Genomic DNA, 25,701 nt, shown 5'->3' with positions numbered 1-25,701 from the left:
CCTAGATAACAATTTTTAGGTGTCTTTCTGCCGGCGTGGCGGAAAATTGTACACGAATCTGGATTTAACTTTCTGAGATACTTACAGATTTAAATTCTGTATTAGAAAACGATCTTCCTTCAGGACGAGAGTGCGACTCCTCATACCAACAGTTGAACATCTTTCTTTGTCTCCCAGATTATGTGTGGTTGATTGAAACAGGATTTTTCTTTGGGGCTGTCTATATAGTCTTGTAATAGCTTTGTGCCTAGCAGAGCAATCGCAGTGCTCCATCAAGCTCTGACACATCCATTTGTCACACTCTCTGTGGTCTGATAGAAAACCAAGGGAAGATGCACACACACGCACACACACTGAGATGTAACTCCTAGTCTACAGTACATATGGTTTATTGTATTTTGTCATGAAAATAGAACAGAATACATCTTCACCTGTTGTATTGTTTGGACAGGGACATGTCAGTGAGCTGCTGAAAGAGCTGTTGATGTAAAACCAACCTGAAGAGGTGAACACACTGAGACGCGTCGCTAGGAAGCATCGCTAGAGAAGCGTCACCAGCAAAACCGTTGTTTTCCGATGGTACAGCACACCTATCTGGTGCTGCGCTCTTGCTGTTGCATGACATGTTTGTCTGTCCGTTTTTGGGAGCCAGGAAGAGTTAAAATATTTTCAACTTTTCCGCTCAAGGCGCGGAGTCAGATTGCTCGTCAATGTCACTTTTGGCCACAAGCACGCAGCCCTGCTACACAGGTGTTCCCAACTGTTTTTACAGATGTGCTTCCAAAGCGTTTTTTGGAGTGGTCGCATCTGGCATGATGCGTTTTGGTGTGATCGCCCCTTGACATCCATAAACGGAAAAGAAGATATTCCAAACAAGATTAATCAATGCAAAGTTGTGGGGATCTGTCTGTGTGTGTGTGTGTGTGTGTGTGTGTGTGTCCCTTTGTTATCATTTTGTGTCCCTTCTCGATATACCAGATATGATATTTGCAGATATGTTAACACAGCGCAGCACTTTGCTTATTCATATATTCCCGGGAAGTGTGGATTTACAGGCCTACCCATTTTAAACTATTGAAATTAAATAATGGAAATGGGGTGAAATGCTATGGAAAAGTTTTGGAAAAATTTTGAAAATTAATTGGTTGGAAATGTGTGGGAACCCTAGTTTTTGTACTGTGAAAATCTAATACCGTTGTTACCCTAATTACAACACCTAAAGCTTGAATTGTATTGGTCATTATATGCCCTTTATTAGATAGCAGAGTAGAGGGGAGGAGGAATGGAGAATGACAATCAGCAAAAGTCCCCTGGCTGGACCCAAAACAGGGACATCTGCAATTTATGGTTGTAGCCTTAACCCCTAGGCCACCAGGGCACTCCTTTGTTACTATTTTAACCTCACAGCGCTATGCATTGTGGGTTATTCCCTTGAGCAAAGTCTGCAGAATTGTGAACTACGGGGAAGGGTATATAAATTGCTGAAAAAGTAAACCAGAGTGCCCTCAAGCGCTCACAGTAGGACAGCCCTGAGTTCTTGGGAACTTAGCAGGATGACTTAGGTCGGTCAGTGGAACTGGTCGGGCATATTTCTATGCCAGATGTTAGTTCTCACCTGTCTAAATCCTGCTTCACTGTTGTCAGGTTCCACAAAAACAAAAAGAATTAATGTAGAAAAGGCTGTCAGATGAAGATGCATACTTAAAAAAGATGTATTTGATTAATTTAATTTAATATCTTTGGTTTATTTTTCATATGTTCACTGATACAATCAAGCAACTGATTGAAAGATCAAGTCTATGATACATTTTATACAGTGAACTGATTGTGTTTGCTGGCCTGGAAAAGCCCTTCCCTGAAGCAGGAGGATTACCCTGTATTTATCGCTAACCACACACATAGCCAGCAACATAAAGTATCAATTTTCACTCTTAAAAATAATAACCTCATAATCTGCCCAAGTGTGAGACATCTCCCGCCCCCAGCACTCCACCATCTCTCCCACCAGTCCGTCCCCTCTTTCAGGACACATTGTTGCATCTCAGCAGGAGTTTATACAATAAAGATGACCGCCATCCATCTCTGTTACACATGGATTACACCCTTTACAGCCGCCGATGCTGCTGCATCAGTGCACTGCTGCAGCTAGTGAAGGTCACACATCCTGTCATGCTGAAAATTGAAACGGTTCCCTTACATATTCAAAAAGTCAAATGCTTTTCCAATGGGTTCAAATAATTTGCATCAATATTCATCGTTTGTGTCTGCCCCAGTCCCATGAACAGAGGGACACAGAGAGAAATGTGCCAGTTGCGCAGGACCTCAAATTGAAATTATATAAGAACTTATTTCTCCTGGTAGCTGAGGACAGTTTACATGTTTCTACGTAAAACTGCTGGTGGGGCAAACAGGAAACAGTCCATTTCAGCTCATTCAATCTGAGAATAAATCACCACTCACCTTCCAAAAAAAACCCTCAATCCCAATTCAAACCAGTGGAGGGTATGGATGGATAGGAGTCCTGCTGCATGCTGTAACAAAATGCTGGGGTGCAAGATTGATCACAGCACCGCAGGACAAAACCGCCTCCTTTTTCCCTCCCCTCTTCTCCCTTTCACCCCGGTATCAATTTACTAAACCCTCAACAATGTCGAAGTCCCTGCATCTAATACCATTTGTCTCTAAGGCTTCCAAAACCCACTTATAAGCTACATATCTGGGGAGAAAGAGGAGAAAGAAGAATCACTGGCAAATATATTATTAGCCAGTGATCATGTATGCTGTGTGCTGTACTATATTTATATTTCAGTATATAATATTGCCGTTTATGCGAATAATTCCCAAGTAACCGTACAGGTGATTGCTTCTCATCTGTATTCTTCACCATCTTTAGTGAAAAAGAGTTAGAGCTGTGATAGAAGAAAGATAGAAGAGGGTCACTTGGCTAAGATTCCTTCCCTGAAGCTCCACAGTTTATCCTCTTTGTCTCTTTTACAAGCAGAGACAGAACAATGGGAGATAGAAATATCTTGTTTTCCTCTAAGCTCTCAAGTCCAACTTCAGTCTAGATCTTAGATCCTACACGGGAAGGTGCGCAGGGGCGTTTGGGGTCAGAAGACGGTTCCTGTCAGAGGGATTCGGTTTCATCCAAGATGAATGTTTTGTCTGGCAAGCTCTCTAAAATGCACTTAACATTTTATACAAATTCTGAGGATGCTGAAAGCCATGCCTCACCACACGCTTTCTCTGCCTCTCCTCTTTGCTGCTCACTCTGTCCTAATTGATCGAGCTGGCCAGACAATCCCGTTTTGTCTGTGCTCATTTCCAGTCAGGCTTGTTTAAGCGTTACAGACTGGAGTCAGATGGCTTCGCTAAGGGAAGATGTCTCCTACGGTTACCAGACAGACAGACAGACATGGTTTGAGAGACAGCAGCACGCTAACTTAAAACCCAGACGGCAAAGCTAAAACAATGTTGTGCATCCTGGAAGTATCAAAGAGTCCTAATGGATGTTTTGACTAACCTTGGCTAAGTGTGTGGCGGTGTGTTTTTCTTCTTGTATTTTCTCTTTTTTTTTTTTTTTTTTTTTTTTTACTGCAGGAAGGAGGCATTAAGAGACACAACACCAAAAAAAAGCAAATATAGCAATGTGTAAAGCCAAATAGGAGTTAATCTGCAGTTGGCTTTTATTTTCATTTTCACTGGTGAGCAAAACGTGGCTAACAATCCTGTGTAATATACCTTTAAAGCTACAGTATAACTTTTATAAAAAATAACGGTTTGTCATATTTGCTGAAACTGTCACTATATTCTGTCAGTAGTCCATAAGGCAGATAATCTGTGAAAAAATCATGTTTTTTATGTCTCCTCCTAGTGCTTTGAAAGGCATTTGCAAGAATCCACCGTACCTAAACAAAAACAACCAATCAAAGCCAGGAGGACATAGTGAAGGTTACCTATAGCTTTTACATCCTTACATGTAAGACCAGTTGCCAGTTTATTAGGTGCACGTAGCTAAAACTTATGAAGTCTATGACAACAATACTGTAATACAACCTACTCCAATAAAAGTTGTACTGTTCGGTTTTTACTGAAATTTTTATAGAGATGTTGCTCCATCTGTATAATGTGAAATTTAATGATTTATTATCATAACTGGAACTTGCTACTTTAAGCCTGATATGAATATGAGCTGATCAGAAGTTTATTATTATTATTTATTAGAAAAATATTCACAGAACAATCTCAGGATTGAGCATCAAGAGATCACAAGAGTAAGAGACTGAACACAGCTGAACTATTTATCTCTGTCAGAAAATCAAAACTGTTAATGCACACCATTAATATCATCAAGATATCAGAGGCTTAGAATATTCACTTAATATTTTGGACATTTCTTTGGAAATGTACTGGCATTGCAAGCTTAGAATACTTTGTTTTGTTTTTCTCACTATTTTGAGTTTTACTCTTAAATTCAATGTCAGGTATCACAGGCTGTTTGCAGCAATCACTGTGTTTAAGCTACATCCCACCACCCTAATCCTACAGTAATCCAAATTCTCAACTTAACCTTCACTCTTTATCCTAAAGCATCCCTTGAAAACTCTTCTCCACTGAGTATTTTCCTTATCTTTTTTCATTGTTATGAGAGAATATTTGGCCCTTAAGCATACATGAGTTCTGCAACACACACACGCATCATCCACACACACTGTTACATACAGCTCAGCATTCACCTTCCTCTCTTTACCTCTTGTCCGCTCTGTCTTACTGTCTTGTGACTTCGTTGCTGTTCACCCCCCTCCCCTCCTCATCCTCTTGATATCTCTCTCCCATTTCGTCACTTTCACTACCTCTCTCTCCCACCCCCTCTCTCTCTCTGTTTCTCTGACAGCCTCTTCTTAACAGAGAGCAACAGACTGTGAAAACAGGCGAGAGGCAATGTGTCGTGGGTGTGTTTGTGTGTTTCATCCTGTATGTCTGCAGAGGGAGGATAGTATAATTAACTAAATGAAACATTAGAATTGAAGTGGTATTTATTATGTTACTCCAGATAACGCAGTTATTTTTTTAATTCTGTTTAATCATGGCTTGTCTTCTCATAATACTACAGCCTTCAGGTGCACTCTGAGGTATTAATTACAGAGTTTTTTGGTTGGAAATCAAATAGCTGCTACAGCAAGACTGAGTTGTGGTTGATGTGTTGTTTTATTAAAAAAACAAACATGAAGAGGTGCTGCAAGGACATACTGAACATGAAAATATGTATCAAGATTTAGCAAAGACAGATAAGATCATACATGCAATAAGCAACATAACCTTTACCGTAAATTGCTGTTTTAGAGTCCGTTGTGTTTGCCAAAAGGATCATATCTTATTGACTCCTTCATACGTCTCCAACAATACCAGATGACAACATAATATTGCTGTGCCTCAATCAATACAATGTTGTTTCAGCAATACAGGTGTCTTGTGTGTCAGACTAATAAAGCGGATTTGAATTTAAGTGAATCGGGACTGAGAGAAAGAGATGAGCGAGACTGGGATGGCGCTGACCTTTTCTGCAGTTTGTAATGCCAGACTTGTCGTCATCATTGACTCCAATGTTTGGCTAAAGTTGAGATCAGTTTGACCCCTGCTTTGGACTCATCAGTTTGGAGTGCAGACCAGAAAAAGGTTAGTTTTCGATAGTGATTAGAAAAACCTCTCATTTATTAAAGACCAATAAAATAAAGCACCATTACATTTGCAATTGCTTAGAGTATGAACAAGGATAACTTGACATTGGGTTCCTGTTCTGGGTAGACTTTGTGTGTGTCTGTACAACGTGCTTCCCTCTACCTGGGTGACCTGGTCTTATCTAAGCTGTCTACAGTTGCACCCTGCTACCTCACCCACTGGCAAAGTCTGTGTGTGTGTGTGTGTGTGTGTGTGTGTGTGTTCGTTGCACCGCTGTGTGCAGCCGTCACTGTGATCTCACATCAGTCAGAGGCTGCTGAGCCACACATTGACATTCCAGACTGCCTGCCTGCCTGCCTCTCTGGCAAAAATAGATATGTAAAACGACAAGCTCTTTTCCCCTCGTTTTTCCCACGCAGTTTGCCTGAGCTGGTGGGGGGAAAGGAAAAAAAAAGAAAGGTCTCTGGTCTGTGTCAGCTCAGATGAGAAGGAGTCAGCATGTGTTGAGGGGAGTGACATATCACCGTTTAGGCAAATGAGATAGAGGAGGAGAGGTTGAAAGGAGACAGGGTTCATGCCCTTAGCCTGTGTTGATCGTGCAGGTAGATCAGGTTTTACTGGCATGTGGGTTTAGAAGCTGCTGATAACTGATATTTTCCCCAACAATGAAGCTACTGTATGCTCGTCGTGACTTCAGATCTCACAGTTTTTATGTGCAATAAGCTATGGATTCAGGGTTATTTTTCAGCCTTGGGGTTAAATTTGCTCTAGGGCAACAGTTAGCGCCAATTATATGTTAGAATCGGAAAATGGACATGACATGAATTTCTCTAATTGCAGGATAGCAACCTGTTTTCATTCCTAAATTGCCACTCTTTGTCACACCCCTCAGCATTTCATACAAAGCATCTTTTATTATCTATATCGGATGCAAATGGCTGTCCCCTAGCTCCAGTGTAAAAACATGCATTTCAATATTAGACATCTTGAGCAATAGACACAGTGCAAAGAGAAAGTTTGTGTAGGAAGGATGTCTGGTTGGATGGATGGGACAAACAAACACAGGACTTTCACCCAAGAGACTACTGTTTGTGTCCCCCTGCAAAACCAGAACCCAAACCATGATCTTTTCCTTGACCGTACCAAATAGTTTTGTCGCTGCCTGATAAAATAGAATAAATAGAATATCAGCTCCTTTTCATTTCATTTCCATTAGCCACTTTGGTAGAGTGGATGGATTCCAAGGTTTTGTAAATATGCGTAACTTTGGGCCTTAATAAAATTTGCTGGTTTTATGGATTAACAGGTGAATTCTATAAAATTCACCCACTGTGCAGTTGTCACAAATGTTGAAATTAGCTATTAGAGACGAAAACCTTCTTTGTGCCTGTAAAATTAGGCATTTTAACATGGTCATCTATACGGAAATGACTGTTTTGAAGCCAGTCTCAAGTGGCCATTTAAGGAACTGCAGTTTCTGGTATTTCTGCATTGGCTTCATTTTTTAGCCTCAGAGGTTACAGCTTTGGGGGAACCAGTGTCTTGCTCATGGACAGCTGACCAGGATGGATTATTCTGATGCAGAGTAAAAAGCAGGCCTGTCTTATCTTAAAGAACAGTATCTTTGACTCTTTCACTTCAAGAAATGCAGCTTGTTGAAATACAAATATGTTTTTTTTTTAAAATTATTTTTCATTCAGTGAAGTTTTAAAGATAAATCTTTGCATTAATGCCAGCCTTGATTGATTTAATACAACACCGAGAGGAACGCTCTATGGCTGCCAAACATGCAGGATAGATTGGGACCCTCTCCAGAGGTTGTCACTGTAATGGACAATATACTGCGTTAAATGGCATAATTGCTTTACTGCAACAGCCATTGCTAAATTAAATAAATAAAGGTGGTGACAGAGCCAAACATGTTAAATGTCAAGGTGTGCTGCTTTTGCACTTTGCAGAAACATCTTATTCCTCTTAAAGGTGACACTATTATTTTATTATTTTCCATTGTATTGATGACATTTATCATCAGCCACTCCACTGTCTTTTTAAAACATATATGTGACTCAACAAGGAAGATTCATTTTGCATAGATGAGTTCTTTTATGTGGGGATCAATAAAATCTTGATGGATGGCCCTGATCATTGCACCGGGCTTGTGGAATAGTTGTCTCACTGGTCGTTTTTCTATTCCCCATTGTCTCCAGCAAGAGGTTTTGGGTTGAGATCAGGCTCAGTTTCAATATATTTATATTTATATGTAGAAGTACTGAAGAAGTACAGAAGGCAAAAAGTGTAATATCCTCGGCTTTTTACTTAAGAAATGTGCTGTTTTGTTTGCTTTGGTCTGTCGTCTCTTAGATCTGAGCATTGTCATAGTTTGCAGCTTCTCCCTCTTTGCTTTAAGAAGTATTGCTTGTCCAAACAACATGGTGAAAGTGGAGTTCAAATCAGGTTCCAAAACAAAGCCAGCGTTAGCAGTTGTATAGTCACTTCATTGGCTTATAATTGGCATTTAAATCAATGAGCAGCCAGGCTGCGCTGCACACACCTCTGATAATGATAGAGGTATATGGCTTAATTATTATGGTGTCAATGTCTGACCAAAGAAATCATTCCAGTGCAGTGGGCGGAATTACCTCGACAGTCTTTTAAACCTGCAATCAAATATGCCTCAAGGGAACTGCAAACACTTAAAAGAATTTTATTAGTCTTGCTCTCAGTGGTTGTCATTAATCTCCTGAGGTTTTTTTACACCATGACCATGATACAACTCAAGAGGAAACATTTAATCTGTGTCATTTAGGTGTTTTCTTGGCTTTTAAAAACATATAAAGATACTGAACATCAACTCGAAACACCAGACCAACGTGAGCAGTCTTTAAAATGTCGTACGGGTCAATACTATCTTCAGTGCCCTGTGCTGTCTTCGGAGGATGACTGAGGCCATGACCAACAGGGTGTCACTCTGTGAGAGCACCACAGGGATGACAGATGGGTGCGGGTGCTCTGGCTCCACCCTGCTGGCTACCCATCCACTGTGATGGATGCAGGAATGAGAGAAGCACAGGGTCTTTGGATTTCATTTGCTCACCGCTGTTCACTTGCTCCTATTGATTTAGGGGGGTGCTGGTGACGGGCAGTGGGATACTGTCTGGGTGTGTGTTTGCGTGCGTGTGTCTTGTGTGTCTGTGTGTGTAAGAGTAATGTGGGTTGCATCGTTATTATTTTTAATTTAAGAATCAGTCTCTAAGGAGCAGTGACAAACAACCTGGTATCTGATAAGGCCTTTATCAAAAATGCATTCAAGCCACAAGTCAAATGATGAGCAGCATTCTCTGGTTTAACTGAATCATCCGATAAATGACTACAGAAAGTAGTTTCCTTGATATAGAGGGCAGTGCTCAAAGCAGTGGGTTTGGATCATACTTGCCAGTTGCTGACATTTTTCCCATACATGTAGTACTTATTTTTGGTACATAGTATGTCAAAAAATGACCTAGTGATTGTGTAGAGTGTTGTAAAGTCTTTACTTGTGGATGAAACACAATGCATGAATAACCAGTGCAAGAAAACACGAACTCAAAGGCCCTGACACACCAGGCCGATGGCCAGTCTTTGTCAGGGGTGGATGAACTATGTGAAAGCTAGACTTGAGTAAAACCATAGATATCCCACCAGAAAATGACTTTGGTAGAAGTTAAAATCACTCATTAGAATATTACTTGAGTAAAAGTCTTAAAGTATCTGATATTTACAGTACTTAAGTATCATATTCATTTTATAATATTAAATGTAAATGACCATTGAAAGTAAAAGTACAACAAATGCTGGTAACAAAAGTGGTGCTCAGGATTTTAGGAGTAATAACGTTTTTTTCTTTGCAGCATGCACAACACCTTGGCGCTTGTCAGGTCTTTTCCAGCCAATTCAGCATGCTAAATCAGCATCGGAGACGGCAGAGCCCGTTGGTGAATAAAATCACTCTGATTGGCAGTAGAATGCACAATTAGAGAAACGTACATGAGGAAAGGAAAGAAAGAGCTAAAGTCAAGAGGGAGTGAGTTTCAAACAAACGTTTATATATGGTAAAATTGTTTTTTTTTGTTTGTTTTTTGAGCTCAACAAAAACGTTTCCTGATGGTTTGTGTTATTGTTCGCTGGCACATGATTGATACACATTGTTCTTTCATCTTTGGATTGACAACTACAGATGACCACCACCTCCTGGTATGGAGAGTTATTTGCTGCAGGTGCAGAACATAGATGCTGCTTGAGCTATCAGTTGCAGTCTCAGCGTTGTGTTAATGTTCAACTTTTTGGACGAGATACAGGCAACGTGAGGTGATGCAACAGTTGGCTTCATCGCTGCTAGTTCTTTGACGTTGGTTTGATGGATCTGGGCCGTAACATTTACTGCACGTTTGAAATGCACCGCTCTACTTTTTTATTGAGCTCTGTGTTGTCAAAAGACTGCCAATCCAGTTCAGCACATATTCGTAGCACCATCACATCTTGATTTCAACACGAAGATCAACAAAAGAAAATACAACAGAGCTGACCACAAAGGGCAACATTTGCAGAATACACTGTCTGGCTTCTGAAAAGAACATTTTTCATAGAATTGAAAATCAATAGCATTCTGTCATCACAGTAGGAATCTATTTGTCAGGCATATCAGCAGCTGCATTTTATTGCATTGTGTGTTATAAATGATGATAAACTGTATTTCTATTATGTTGAGATGCAAAAGCAGTTAAGTCAGAAACACATGTGTCAAGGAATTGACCAATTATTAGCAACTGGTATTGGCAAACTGGCAGAGAAGGCTGTCAAAAAAGAGGTAATAATGTCTGTGCCGTAAACTTGCGTTAATACAAATGGAAGTTACAAATCAGCTGATTGCCATGCAGCTCAGAATGAAGTGGTGATAGTGAGGCATGCATGAAACAGATGATGCCAGTCAGCTTTCGCAAATGCAACTTCAGACCGCTGTTTGAGCCAACAAAGTGACCGCTACACAGCAAGGAGACGCTGACAAGAAAAGAGAGAGAAAACTGACTGCAAAGTTAGGATTCAAACAAAAAGTTGACATTACTTGCTTTGCATGCATAATGAGTATTCAACCACCCTGCTGTCATGTGGAAAATGTGTCTTCATTCCATTTTCCCAGAGTGTCATTTTAAGGGATTTTCTGAAATGCTCAGTATTGTTATGCAGATTCTGTCCAGTGTTTGATCCTGCCAATACTCCTCATTGGCAAATCTCTTTTTATATAGCACCCTTCAGACACAAGGCAGTTCAAAGTGGTTTACAGGGGCACAGAAAATCATGAAATACAATAATGAAAATAAGAAAACATTAAAATTACATTCAAACACTTAAAAAGAATCAAAGAGCAAGAGAGAGAGGGGGAAAAGTCATTGGAAAGCAACAGTGAACAATAATGTTTTAAGTCCTTATTTAAATGAGTTAACAGTTTCAGCAGACCTCAGGTATGTTTTTTGAGCTTTAACTATTGTGTCATTCCTCCAAGGAGCTTTTTTCCTACAAGAGACAACTTTAGTCTACATTGGAGCAATGGCATCGATAACATTTGTAATATTACAACTGAAACTGTTAACAAGGTCGTTGACAGAGCGTGAAGGCAGAGCTAGTGTAGGTGTAAATGCCTGTTTGAAAATTGTGCAGGTGTTTTTATTAATGTAATGCTTTTTAATAACCTCCGTTTTAATTCTGTTGGTATCAGTAGCGATGGTCATTGTAAAGAGGACACAGAAGCAGTCGGAAAGGGCAACATCTCTTACCATGACCTCTGAAATGTGTAGACCTTTAGAAATAATGAGATCTAAGATATGACCCTTGTTATGTGTTGGATTTTTTTCATGTTGGGAAAGAACAAAATAGTCTAAGATGAATAAGAGTTCTTCAGCACTGCCATCTTTGGGGTAATCAGTATGAATATTGAAATTACCCACTATAAGAAAACAATCAAAATCAATACACACAGCAGCCAGCGGTTGAGAAAAGTCACCCAAGAAGTGTGGATTCTATGTAGGGGGCCTATAAATAGATATTAAGGTTGCTCAATAGGTGGTACTCAGCTGAAGCGCAACATATTCAAAAGAGTCAAACTTCCCATATGACAACTTTTTGCATTGGTGGACATCATTAAATAAGGTGGTTACTCTGCCTCCCTTTTTAAGAACTCTGGCCTCACTGATAGAATTAAAGGTTGGGGGAGCTGATTTGATGAAAACTGCTGTGCTATTATTTTCATTCAACCAAGTTTCAGTTAAAGACTGAAAATAAAGCTTCTTCTTGATAATTAAATCATTCACTAAAAGTGACTTACCTGGCAAAGACCTGATATTTAATAGTGCTCATTTTAGCGTGATAAAAACATTATCAGGCAGAGTTTGAGGCTGGCGCATAACTTGGGTTGAGTTGGAGAGGGAGGCTGCGTACTGAGAGCATACTTTTTTCTGCCTGACACCGGTTATAACATGAGGCAGAGGTTATATCTCCTCCCTGCCTGTGAAGGGTGGTGTTGACAACAATATATGGCTGCGTAGAACAAGAACTGATAACCAATGAGGAGTGAGTATCCAGAGTGGGTCACAGGTGCCGGTGATTGTGCACAGTCATGCAGGTGAGCTTGACAGAGTGTGATGAAAAATGTTTGCTGACAACATGCGGGAGCCCGACCGATTTTGATGAAGACCGTCTGTTCTAAAAAACAGAACGCTGCCAGAAAAGACTAGAAAGTTTTGAGATCGACATGGAAGCCACTCGTGTAAAGCCACTAACCTACTTCAGACCCTCGACCAAGTGTTGGAATTGGTCCCGGGATTAAAATGTTTTTTTTTACCGCTGTTTTTTTAAGAACTCCTTTTTCACCACCTTGGATTGTTGCCGTGCAGTGTCGTTGGTGCTAACATGGACAACCACATTTTTAACAGAGGAGTGAGCTGTCAGCACGCTGGGAATGGCCTAAACCAAGTTGGAAACTTAGGACCCGGTAGGACATGGTAACGGCTTGCTTGGACTTTATGGAGGAGGTAGCGCTGTGTGCGCAGCATTCAGCGGCTGTGGATGTTGGGTTGTTGCCGGGAACTGCTGCAGGGAGGCGGCGGTGGCATCCTCAGCAGTGGGGATCCCTGCCATCACCGGACGAGTGGGACCTCCGAAGCTTCTCCTGACAGCCTCCTTCAACAACCTGCGGCGAGCTGAGAACTTCACGGAGGACTTGGCCGCTGGAGGGTTGGAGCCATTGCTCGGTGCTCAGCTCCCACGAGCAGCGCTGAAACCGCCTCGGGCTCTGGTGTTCCGTTAATGATGGATCCGTCCCACAGGAGAGTGGGATCAGTGTCCGAGTGTCTGCCGGTTGCTGCAGCCAGAGGAGCCCAGAATTGCAGGTGTTTTTCCTGGGCTGTGGCGACAGTGGAAAACTCCAAAATGAATTTGTCCTTCTCCCTAAGATCAGCTGCCAGACCAACGATGCTTTTCTTCCACCTTGAAACGGTAAGGTGACATGACCGACACTCGGATCCACACTCAGCCATCAGAATAGCAGTTTGCCGTACAAGTTGTGGGAGCTTAAAAGCATAAAAGTTTCAGTAGAAACGACTGACAAGCCTAGCCACCAGGCTAAAAACAAACCCGCTAAGCCAGCGGCAGTCCAGAGAGTCCAGCAGGCCAGGTAAACTAAAGATCAAAACCTGCGAGGGTTAAAATCTTTGACCTTGTTAAAACGTGAAGGTAAAATAACCAGGATCTAAAAGTGTAGTACAAGAAGACGCTAAAACTAGAGAAAAACGTCAACTCACAACAGTGTAGCTGGTGGTACACACAAAACACACAAAACGCCGACACATGCCTCTTGTAATTGAATTGGGAGTCCTAAAGTACACAGTCAAAATCTATTTCCATAATTCTCCAATCAAAGTATTGATTGTCTTGTTGGCACTGTTAGACACAGTGAGTTGGCTCAGGGTTGCCAGATATTGATGAAATCCCCCCAGTTAAGCCCCACTTGTCCCTAATGAGCGCTCTATAGACCGACTTCTGACACACACACACTTTTGTGATAAAACGCACGAAAAGGCAAAGATATGGGGTAATGCAGGTCTGTGTGATGCATATCAGTTCAATTTGCCAGTTAAAAATAAAAATTTGAAAATAGAATTCAATCTTCTAAAATTGTATTTTTGTTGTTTTTGAAAATGTTTTTCTATTATCTATTCATGGAATGTTGGATATAAAAATGGAAAATTGAGAATTTGAAAAATCTGATTATTTTTTACTTGGATACTTAGCTATTTTTTAAATATATATACCATGTTATAAGATGCATTTTTACATATATATGGAGTCTGCCTCATGAGTTGCTGTCTCTGATGTGACTCACCTACAGAAGTGGCCTCCATTTTTGCGCATAGTGCTGAACCTTTCAGGCAGCACAACACACAAATCCAAATTAAAAACTCTCCAATTTTCAATGTCTCAATTTGGCATTTTTTTTATCCAACATTGCACAAATAGAAAATTAGAAAAACAATCTCAAAATCCTAGTTATACACTGATCTGACAAAAGATAAATTCAGAAAATTTTCCATTTTTTTTAGTGTTACACAGACCAATGCAGATAACCATTTAGATTTGTGTTAAGCATCTGCTTGAACAACTGAGAGTTTGTCTACTTGTATAATGTGAGAAAGTGAAAAAAATCATGATGTGATGTTTAAATCAAGTATCCTTTTTGAGTGAGTGAGTGAGTGAGTGAGTGAGTGAGTGAGTGAGTGACTTTGGAAGTTAATGAGGTGCTTTGAATGTAAAAATGTTCCCCGTAGTGTCTGAGATAAAATCTTATTAAATAGGGGGTAGAGGGGGGTGACTTTACTCACTCCTTTAACAGTCAAAATTTCCATCCAGCCATCGTTAATATTCATAAGTCATAAAAATGCCAGAAGAACACATTTAATTTTGCATTTGCACCTTTCACACTTTCTTCCACAGTCTCTCTCAGTTTCAGTTGTTTTACTTTCTTCTCATTGTTTGTTCTTTTCTCATAAAGTCAAAGAGCTGACATCAAGTTCCCCAGTGAGCAAAGGCTCTTCATCCATCTCCCTCATTCCTGTTGCTTGTGTGTGTGCGTGTGTGTGAGAGAGAGTATGTGTATGTGCTGGAGGTGGAGGTTTTTCATCCATCACTGAGGGTGGCTCTGGGATTAAATAAAAATCTCTCAATCCCAGTGACAGTGGCATTGCGCAAGCAAAACGACACGCACGCACACACACACACACAGCTCAGTCAGATGTGTGTTTGTGTGTGTGTGTAAAAGAAACAAAGTATATGGGGGAGACAGAGATAGAGAGCACCAGGTAGAAAGAATGAGACAAATTGGGGGAGAGAGGAAAGAGGTAAAAAAGAGAGAGAGAGAGAAAATCAAGAGATAGATTGGATAGAGAGAAAGAAAGAGGCACAGAGAAATGATAAAAAAGAGACAAGAGGAAAGAGGGGAAGGGTAGAGCAAACTTTAGAAAAAATGCTATTCGTTATTCAGCTGGATGTTTAGGAATGCACACTGACAGGTAACAGGAAATAATGAGTCTTCTAAAAAAAAAAGAAAAAAAAAAGAAAGTAAAAACACCGAGCAGTCGTTCTTGTTAAAGGAAGAACAAATTTGGATACTTTACATAATTGAATCAGACCTTCAAATTAAATGCTCACTTTCCGCAACTCATGACAAATTGTGTTTTTAGATACAGAACTGGTGTTAACATACATTTAGTGGAGTAAATGGAAATTATTTTTTTTAGAGCAGCACCAGGCAGCGTTGTATGATGCTAAATGGCAGTAAGTGGTTACTGTGATGTTTAATGCAGAAAAGGACATGAGCGTTAACATGTATGAGTCCAGCGTTCTGCATAGGGAGTGACTCTTGTTGATTTGAAGAGACAGTTTGTTAGCTCATCCTTACAATGTAAATTTGAATTTGTCACTTCTGTGTTGATGAAGTGTCAAACATGACATTTAAAGTATAGCTGGCTTTTTTCGAGTCTCTGTCTGATGCAGCTTTAATTGTGGCAGAGACGGGAAAAAAAGGATCTGCATTTTAATGTTGATAATATTATTGAATAGAAATGCTCATCTGGAGAAAGTAAACAAAACACACACAGACAAACAAAAAGATGGATAGTGAGAATGATTTTAAAGCCTCAGTGGGTGTTCATGCCTTTTTATTTCCTCTCTCCAGTCTTATCTTTGCTTTAATTGAGAGAGGAAGCCTCAAGAGGATGGGGTAAAACACACTTGCTCCTAACTCCTCTGACACAGTGTGTGTTTGTGTGTGACCACAGCAGGAGTGTTTCTCATTCTAAGTAAGGCAGGTGAGGCTACAGCACTCTTTGTTCTGCCCCGCAATCCCTGGTGATGACTAAAGAAAAAGAGATTATAAATATTTATTCAGATCTAGTCTCATGTGGCATAAATGAACACCTGTGATCTCACTGTATTCTTCTTTGCCACCAACAATATACAATATGCAGTGTCCTGTTTGTTTCCCATAGGATGTCGGTAATTCTTTCCTAAAATTGCCGTGGGAGCGCTTAATTCCAGCCAACGAATGAAAAGGTGTATTTATGTGTTTATTATTATTATGTGTGCACACAAAAAGCTCAGATGTTTCTGGAAAATATACTTTCATTTGATCACTTCCATAGTTTGGACAATTGTGTGTGGGACACTGGATGCGTGTACACATGCATCCATGCAATGATCCAAGAAAGTGGCAACTTATGTTTCTAAAAAAATGAGGGCATTGCAATAGAGGTGCCAAAAACTGCAGTTTCTTGAATGGCCACTTGAGGCTGGCTCCAAATGCCATTAACCACCCATGTTAAAATGCCCAACTTTCTAACTGAAATAACATGTTTACAGCCTGGTACAAAAAACTGTTTGGGTCTCCTTCAGCTGTTTCCTCCCTTCATTGAGAACTGTGCAGGGCGTGACATTTTATATAGCTCCCCCGTTTTCATTTTATAAAGGCTTAAAATTGCATATAATTAAGGGCATGGTCACTTTGATTGACTGGCTGTCTGTGAGGTGTCACCACAATCTTTTTTGCTGCCTCTTGAAATGTGGGAATATTGCACTGCTATGCTTCCTCACTATTCTGTATAAAAGGTATGAATGGCCTTTCTCGCCTTTCAGCTGGCAGCAGAAGTAGTAACAGCGGCAAATCAAGGTCTGTGTAAAAGGGACACGCGGCAGGATGGGATGTGACGTTTCGATGGCGTACTATACGTGAAACCCACTGCAGGAGATTTAAAAAGCAACTAGCAGCAATTGACAGCTATTAGAAATTTCTGTAAATTGGGAAAACTATGAGATGCAAGAGAGGATGAAATCAGCCACAATATAAAAGGATTGGTAAATGATTGATATTGGCATGTAATATATATCTATTACCAATCTTTGTAAATCGTGGCGGAGATCATCCTCTCTTGCGCCTCATAGTTTTCCCAACTTACAGAAATTTCTAATAGCTGGCAAAGTTGCACCTTTTTTGCTTCCGCGATGCCGGCATGCTCCCAAAAACTCATACACTGAAGCAGCATGATGACACTGTTGAACAATATTGCAGTAAAAAATTCAAAAATATTGATACATTGGTCCGTATTATATATTCATAAGCAATAATCCCTGAAATATGGTTATCAAATACCTGTGTCAGTTTATACATGTCATGGTGGCAGGATATTTTACAGTTTAACAATAAAAATGACATCAGTACTTCATTGTGGATTTAATAATTATAAAGAATATTTTTCCTCATTATGTTCTAGTTAAATTAAACATTTCATATTGTGCATATAGGACAATATATGAGCCGATACACATACATTTCTTTAATTGGTCAATATCAGCAATAAAATTGGTCAGACTCTTGTCAAAATGCAAGGTAGTGTATAAGAAGGGATGTCATTGAGGCCCTATACCGCGATCTCTGCGTAAAAACGTCTTTTAAGTTCAATCTACTCCTTGTTCCTGCAAAGCTCAACCCTTTTACCCAAATAATGTCACATCAGATTGAAAATCCAAGATGTTGACAGCCAAAATACTGAATTCTCGGCTTAAAAACATGAATCCACAAACTATTGGCTGACGTCACAGTGGCTATACGTCTATTGCTCTTTTATATACAGTCCATGAAATGGAGCAGGTGTGTGTGTGTGTGTGTGCGCTTCAGTTGTATTAATCAATTTGGGAATTTTAGTTTATACTATGCATGCATAGACACATAGTCTCATGGTATCAAAGTGACAGCTGCCAGTTGTATCTCTAATGGCAACTTACTCCCACAACACAATTTGTTTGTAGCAACAAAATGTGCGGTAACCATGCTACCTGCACAAAGTAGACTCTCCAAAGTTACAAAATGACTCACTGCCTTGCTGCCTTTCTGCAGCATGTAGTATACTTAGGACACATATCAAATCAATAAAATAAAACTTTGTGTGTGTGTGTGTGAGGGTTTTAGCTAGATCTGTAAAGATTTAAACATTTATACACGATGAGCACCCGTCTCCTGCCGTACTGACTGTAAACCTTTTAAAGTTCCACTCCTTAAACTGCCCCATTGGTTTCTGTCAGTCATATAATTATTAAGTAATTCTTTTATAGTAGGTCATAACACACTCTCATTCACACAGGGGGACATTTGACTTTTAAATAGTGTTTAAGTCTTTTTTTTTTTTTTTTTTTTTTTTTGGACCCGACCAAGTGGTGGCAACGTTTAGGATCTCTAAATGTTTAATTTCGATCGAGGACGAGTGGAGCGGGTTATGACACTATAGTTAAAAGTGCTGCTCTCAATAGGACTCTGGGTTTCACAGTTTTAATAAAAGGAGCTCACCTCCGGGCGAGTGGCCAGTAAAATGACTGGCTCTCTTTTATGTCAGAGAGAGATGGGCTTAAAGGGCCTTGGTCTCAGGCTGCAATCAATCAACCACATTTTCTGACCGTTTTTCAATTATGCATGTTAAGGCTGGATGGAAAGGTATTGAGGTGGCCCGGCAAGGCTTCACTTAAAGTTTTCTACTTTGCAAAAGAAGTTCACATTCAGATTACAAATCAGCACCACGCACACAATGAAGTGGCCTAAGTCCTGTCATGTTGGGGATTTCAAGGAGACTACAGGCTTTGGCCCCAAAGGTGTGATGCTGTGGCTGCTTTTATTTTGAAGTCAATTAACAAGTAATACATTCCATGCTTGTAGGGCAATTTAGAATAACTCTATTCCCAGCTCTTGTAAATACAAAGCTTCAGAGTGATTTATTTAAAAGTGCTGATGCTACAAAGCTGCTTGACATTATCAGCTTGCTGACAAAATGTGAAAGTCTTGGAGGCCTTTAGATCAGCTGCGAATGGTGTTAAGTTGGGGATTCAAGCCGCATTGTGTTCCTATCACCTCCGATTGTTTTCCCCCTTTGGGACAAATCACACTGATATCTCTGTCTCTATCTCTCTGTCTCTGGCCACAGTTTATCTACAATGGCATTTGAGCTCATTTTATTGCCTCCTAACTTTAGTATATCTCTTGTATCTCTTGATAAAACACTCTCGGGCATTGACCTCCATACATACTATTTCATCTTGTCTTTCTATGTCTGGTACGTCTTTCACTCATTACTTTGTAATTAAGGGATGTAGTCTAATAGGAGGAATGTGTTCGATCTCAATATGAGATCTCTGATCCCTTTGGTACAGAAAACATCCTTGATGAGCTATAAAACATGTCCTGAGAGAAGAGGCTGAAGGCTTTGTCTGACCTTGCTTGTGCTTTCACATGTGTGCAAAGAAGACTCAGTTCTCATTTCTAGTGGACCTCACATTCATACACAGCACACATACACACTGGAGGCACTCAGTTCTATAACATACATTAACAACTCATGTAATGGATTGGGGGTTCTTTGGCTCTTTAGAAAACATTGTAAAAACATGAGCAGACATTTAACATCACTCCATACCCTTGTTATTGAAGCGTCATAAACTAAAGTGAAAATAATTGATAGAAACTGAAAATAATCATTGTATGTGGTCTAAAAATTCAGACAAATGTAAAGAATTTGTAGGTTTATAGATTTTGTGTTTTTTCAAATGCAGGTGTCATCTGTTCTTTATCTCTTTGAACTTTATGCATGTATGCAATGTTGTGAGAAATACTTTACTACCAGTCTCAGTTTGTTTACATCTTCAACAAAGATGTGCTTTTATTTATATGATAACTTTTTCTAAATTCCCAAATAATGTCTCCAGTGTAGAGATGCCAGACATTTTATTTTTAAACTAAGACAAGGTATTGTCCTGTATATTCTCTTTTTTCAGTACCTCCTTTAATCTGTAGAACTAACCATTGTTAAAAGAAAGTCTTGGAGCCCAAGGGTGCTGATGCATCTCTCCTCCTACAAACACCTCTGCAGGTCAACAGCTGACTAAGTGGTCAAATCAGATTGAAAAGGCCTGAAGGGTGAATTAAATCAGCACAGTTAAACACTCCATGCAAGCTCCATGGCCAGACCAAGCTGAGCATCTGTGCCGTAAATGCAACAGAAACCAAAAAGGATCTTGGTGGTGCAACATGGCGGACTGCGTGAAAGAAAAAGAAGAGAAGAAGTTCATTCTAAGCTATCGAAAACACAATGATTCTTGGTTTCAGATACTTATACACTAATTAAAACATAATTCTGAACCCTTTTTCCATTTGTGCCAATAGATCTACCAAAATCCTTCACACTGGTCTTTAAGGTTAGAAAATTAACACTATGACATCCAGTAGAGAAAGGAAAATATGTATTTACATATGTAAATTTTGTAAAATGGACTATTAACTCACTACAAGTTAATCTGATTGTGAAACGACGATGCTACTGTGCATTGTTTGGTATAAATTTAACAGAACTATATTTCTCTGATGATTTTTGGCTAATTCAACGACTGCATTTATACCTTATTGACTGCAGTCCTCTGTAAACCCCAACAAAATTACTTGTGCATAGCCCCACGTGTGATGGGCAATATCACATCTAATCAAAATCAATTTGTTTGACTGTAATGCTACAATTACACCTTGAGGGAAGAGCAGATTAAAGCCTGTCGTCTTTGGATGATTGAATTAGAACATGTTATTAAAAAGGATAATGAGTATGTGAAAGCAAACATTAGGCTTTGATTACTACTCTCATCAAGAGGTAATATTTAGCTAAGTGCAAAACAGCTTATTAAATGCACGAGCTTATCAGGCAAATAGTATTGGTAAATTAACCAGCAGCTCTATCGCAACTCTCTGGACTGTGTTTGCCTATAAAGGAGTTGTTTTCCTGGCATTAATTAGAATGGGGATCTCTTCTCTCAGACCGGAGAAGGGGAACAGGGCCTTGTGTGTGTGTGTGTGTGTGTTGGTGGTGTATTCAGTTCAATTTAAATACAAAATGATAGTTATGTGAATGTGCTGGTTGGTAATTAATAGCTTCATGCTTGGCCTTCTTCACCCAACCTCCCAGATGCATTGTAAACTGGTTTCTGTGAAAACAGTGTTGATTATAGTGTTAGGCTCATACCAGGAGACAGTATTGTATGGGTAAAGTAATAGTGGTAATAGAAGAAGTCATAATTGTAGTAGTAGTAGTAGTAGTAAGAAGAAAACATAACCCAACATGGTGTAAGCAAAATGGTTTGTATACCAGTCTAAATATAAAAGGCACTAACACAAAGGCAAACGCTGCAGCTTGTGGAGGCTCCAATGCTGCATTGTAAGCGAAGGGATTTGAGAGCCCTTTTTCCCAAGCAGGTAATTTGATTCTTGGAGGTCGATGTTGGTTGGTTTTCGGGTCGTCCATGTAGCCAGTCCCCGCTCTAATAAAACCAGAGAGCCGTGCGGGACCGGGAGGCTAAAAACCCCCATTAACTTCCCTCCCATCAACATGGGGACAGGTAACCTCATGACCCTGCAAAGCTGCCGTACGCCCTGATCATGTGACCTGGGAGTTGCAGAGCTGATGACAAGGCAGCTGGAGTCAGACATCATTCTAGGAGAAAACCTAGCCAGAATTCCTAAAGGAGAAAGAGGAAAAGAGATTTTTAGTTTGTACTTTTTTTTCCCTGGTGGTGTCGAGGATAATGTTGTGTCTGGTCATCATTTTGTCAAGATTGTCATGATTTCGTTCACTCATGCTCTTTTGAAAAGTCTACCAACAGTTAAATGGCTATCTAAATGTAAAAGAAAAAGTGTTTTTTTTTCTAAAAGCGCTGGAAGGAGAACATGAGGTTGAAGTAATCTTAACCTAGCACATGTTTTGTTTAAAGTCAAAGACAAAAAACAATTACTTCAGGCTGGTTTTGGTGTAGTTGTGAAAAGGAAACTATAAACAAAAAACCCAAAAACCTAAAAATCAAAAGTCGACAAAAGAAAAGTTACAGTAGGCCCATGGCTATTGGGCAGCTAGCAGGAGGTTTCAAGCAGGGGCACATTCAATGTGAAAATGGTGTTCACTGGTTTAAGTGTCCGCGTTGAACAACATGCTTCCTTGAAATGGTGTGAAACAGGCTTTAAAGCAACATTATGCATCTTTTAGTTGATTGTTGAGTCTCATTTTCAGGTCGTTAAATACCAACAAGTTTGGCTGATGGTCGAACCAAAGCACCAACCCCAAACGTCTGTATTTAGCGACTCAGAAAGGGGGCTCAACAGTAAACTTAAATTTGCATAATGTTGCCTTAAAGCACATTTTCTCTTGGATGGTAGGTGTGTCAGAGGCGTACCCAGTCAGCAATGACATGTATACACAGACAGATTCAGTAGATCTTAACTTATTTTACCTGCATTTTTTTTTACTTTTTGAAAATATGTGGTCAGGGTTCAGAAACAGTTATAGTCATGTTTTAAGTAATGACAATTCATGGTTGGAAACTGGAACTGAACATCAGTCTCCTGTGTCTACTGTGTTAAAGTCTGATACATTATTGATCCATCCATCCACCCTGATGTTGTCCCTACATAGACTTTGTCACTCGATAAAAATGTCACTTGACCTCCTCCTTTTCTGCAGTCATAACTACCAACTACCATGGCCACTAGAGGGCTTTGTCTCCTGAACATAAACATATGTTGTTTCAGGACACATGCTGGAACAACTAATAGTCTTTTTTTCCTGGGAGGACAACTCTCTATTAAGCTTTCCTCTTGTGCAACTTCCAGTCCACATATCATCTTTGAAAAAGGTGTATTATAAAAGGCAGCAACAGGCAGATTGCAATTCAGTCTGCTGATCATCATAATCTAAAAGAGATGAACCTCTTAGATTTCAATTACTCTGTGGCGTGTCCTTAAGTGTCACAATCAGGACAAAATTTACATTTTAAGCCTAACTACTAAAAACAGAAGGGTGTTCTTCATTCTGTCCATCACCTTTATATTGAACGCAGTTGCCTGCTGGGGCCACTAGAAGGACTTAAGACTTTTGGTCTTATCATTTAATTACTATTGATTAATTAATTACTATTCTTTCCTTTTCTCTTTCTCCCTCTTCTTTCCCCAACCCCCTTCTTATTTCCTGTTTAGTGGGACGCCATCACGGAGATGGACGAGCATAACCGGCCCATCCATACTTTCCAGGTTTGCAATGTGATGGAGCCCAACCAGAACAACTGGCTTCGCTCCAACTGGATCTCTCGGCAGGCTGCCCAAAAGATCTACGTGGAACTTCGATTCACACTGCGTGACTGCAACTCCATCCCTTGGGTGTCTGGCACCTGTAAGGAAACCTTCAACCTATTCTACCATGAAACTGATGAGGCTCACGGTGTCAAATTCAAGCCCCCGCAGTACACCAAGATCGACACCATAGCTGCAGATGAGAGCTTCACTCAGATGGATCTTGGGGACCGCATCCTCAAGCTCAACACGGAGGTGCGCGAGGTGGGACCCATGACCAAGAAGGGCTTCTATCTGGCATTCCAGGACATTGGTGCCTGCATCGCCTTGGTTTCTGTGAGGGTTTATTATAAGAAATGTCCATTCACGCTGAGGAACCTGGCTTCATTTCCAGACACAGTGCCGCGTGTGGACTCCTCCTCATTGGTGGAGGTGAGGGGTGCATGTATCGACCATGCAGAAGAAAGAGACACGCCCAAACTGTTCTGTGGAGCTGATGGAGACTGGTTGGTCCCCCTGGGAAGATGTGTCTGCAGTGCTGCGTATGAGGAGATCGATGGCACATGTTCTCGTGAGTTTTTAAATTTTTTTTGTCATTTCTTGCTCTTCAGTCATTAGTGTAGTATATGTGGAGGAAGGAGACTCAAGCAAGTCTTGCAATAGTGAGAAAAAAAAAGATTTAGTGAAAATGGCTCTGGTTTGGAGTGTGGACCTTGTCAGTGATATACTCAAAGTAATATGTATAGTTATGTCAGAATTATAACCTCTGAGTTAAAGGTCTTGTGTGTAGGATTTAGCAGCATCCAGTGGTGAGGTTGCAGGACTGAATCTTCGTCTGCCTGTCAAACATGTAGGAGAACAACACTGGCCAACGCAAAAACGCAAATGGCCCTATCTAGAGCTAGAATTGGACTTGATTCTTGACTACTGTAGAACAACATGGCGGACTCTGTGGAAGAGTAACTGCACCGTATGTAGATATAAACGGCTCATTCTAAGTTAACAAATAAGCTGTAATTTTTAATTTCAGATGATTTTATACAAACGAAATTTTGTATTTACATTTTTATGAATAGTAGACAGCCAGAATCCCCAGAGATCCTTAAAAAGTCTTGAAAGGCATTCAATTCAGTATTCTAACAATTAGGCATGAACGGGTTTTTAAATGTCTTAAATGAATTTTTCAAAAGTATAATATGCCAATACTTTTGAAGAAGGAAATTATGATTTTTTTTCTGACATTGCATCTTAAAATCATCTAACGTTTGAACTTGACTAAGAAAAAGTAATGATTTATGTTGAAGTAAATACTGGGCAAAATTGTCCCTAACTCTATGTAATTGATGTCAGTTCATGCTTAGTCTTAAATTTCATTCCAAATGGCATGAAAAAAAGTCTGAAAAAGTCTTCAACCTAACTTTCCTAAAGCTGTAGGAACCTTGATACCATTTCTTCCAATAAATGCCCCATAATCCTGCACACTGGACCTTTAAGCATGACTTCACGGTTTTTGTCAGCAGGGCTAGTCCCTGAAAAGCTTCAAGATAAAAGCTGTGCTGTGCTATTGCAATGAATAAGTCATTCCCTATAGCCCATTTCTTGCACAGAAGTGTTCTACAGTGTTCAAGTGGTCAGGATTTCATACCCAAACTCATGTTATTTTCTTTGAGTGTTAACCATTTGAAAACTGACATGAATGGTATTCTTTAAGAATTTACAACCCGAAGCTGAGGGTTACAGTATTTCTTAGCTCTAGTTACCATCTAAAAGCTGAGGTGAATTGCATTGTCAAGTAGGGGAGCTGATATCTCCTGTCCAGACCATTAAACATGAATGCAGTGCCATTCTCTTTTTTATTTTACCCAAATGCTTCCCTCACTTGCACACTTTCAGTATATGTCTTCCTTATCGTATTCACAGTTTTCTCTCCCCTCACATAATCATATATTTCTTATCAACATTGTACGGCATACAGCGTGATATAGTAACATGGCCAGGAAGTCAATTTTTTATTTGGTCTTCTTAACATACGTACTGCCACATCAGCCAGTCAGATAGATGAGCAGTGTAGATAGATGAAGTAGCTGATACAATGTCTGCAGGGCTTCATTTCCATTTACTTCCAGTATTATAACAATGTACAGAACAACTGCATTATATGTCAGCGACTTTCCATCTTTCCACAATCCCCTATATTTCTTATACTATTATATTTGTACACTCTCTTGCTGTGCCCAAATGCATCAACAATTTACAAAAGCAAGTTTATCTTTCACCTCCTCTCTTCATTCCCTCCCACTCTT

General features: G+C 39.9%; 1 protein-coding gene across 1 annotated transcript in view; it reads left to right on the top strand.

The window, feature by feature from the left end:
- Positions 1–25,701, top strand: part of LOC121948703 (ephrin type-A receptor 6-like) — a 212,386-nt gene that overhangs the window by 25,436 nt on the left and 161,249 nt on the right. The window contains exon 3 of the mRNA XM_042494107.1: positions 23,306–23,969. Coding sequence (XP_042350041.1) covers positions 23,306–23,969 — 664 coding nt within the window. The remainder of the gene's footprint in view (positions 1–23,305; positions 23,970–25,701) is intronic.

The sequence above is a fragment of the Plectropomus leopardus genome, chromosome 10 (genome assembly GCF_008729295.1).
Source record: "Plectropomus leopardus isolate mb chromosome 10, YSFRI_Pleo_2.0, whole genome shotgun sequence".
Taxonomy (NCBI): Eukaryota; Metazoa; Chordata; class Actinopteri; order Perciformes; family Serranidae; genus Plectropomus; species Plectropomus leopardus.
Note: the sequence above shows the minus strand (reverse complement) of the source record. Positions and strands in the feature narration are given on the sequence as shown.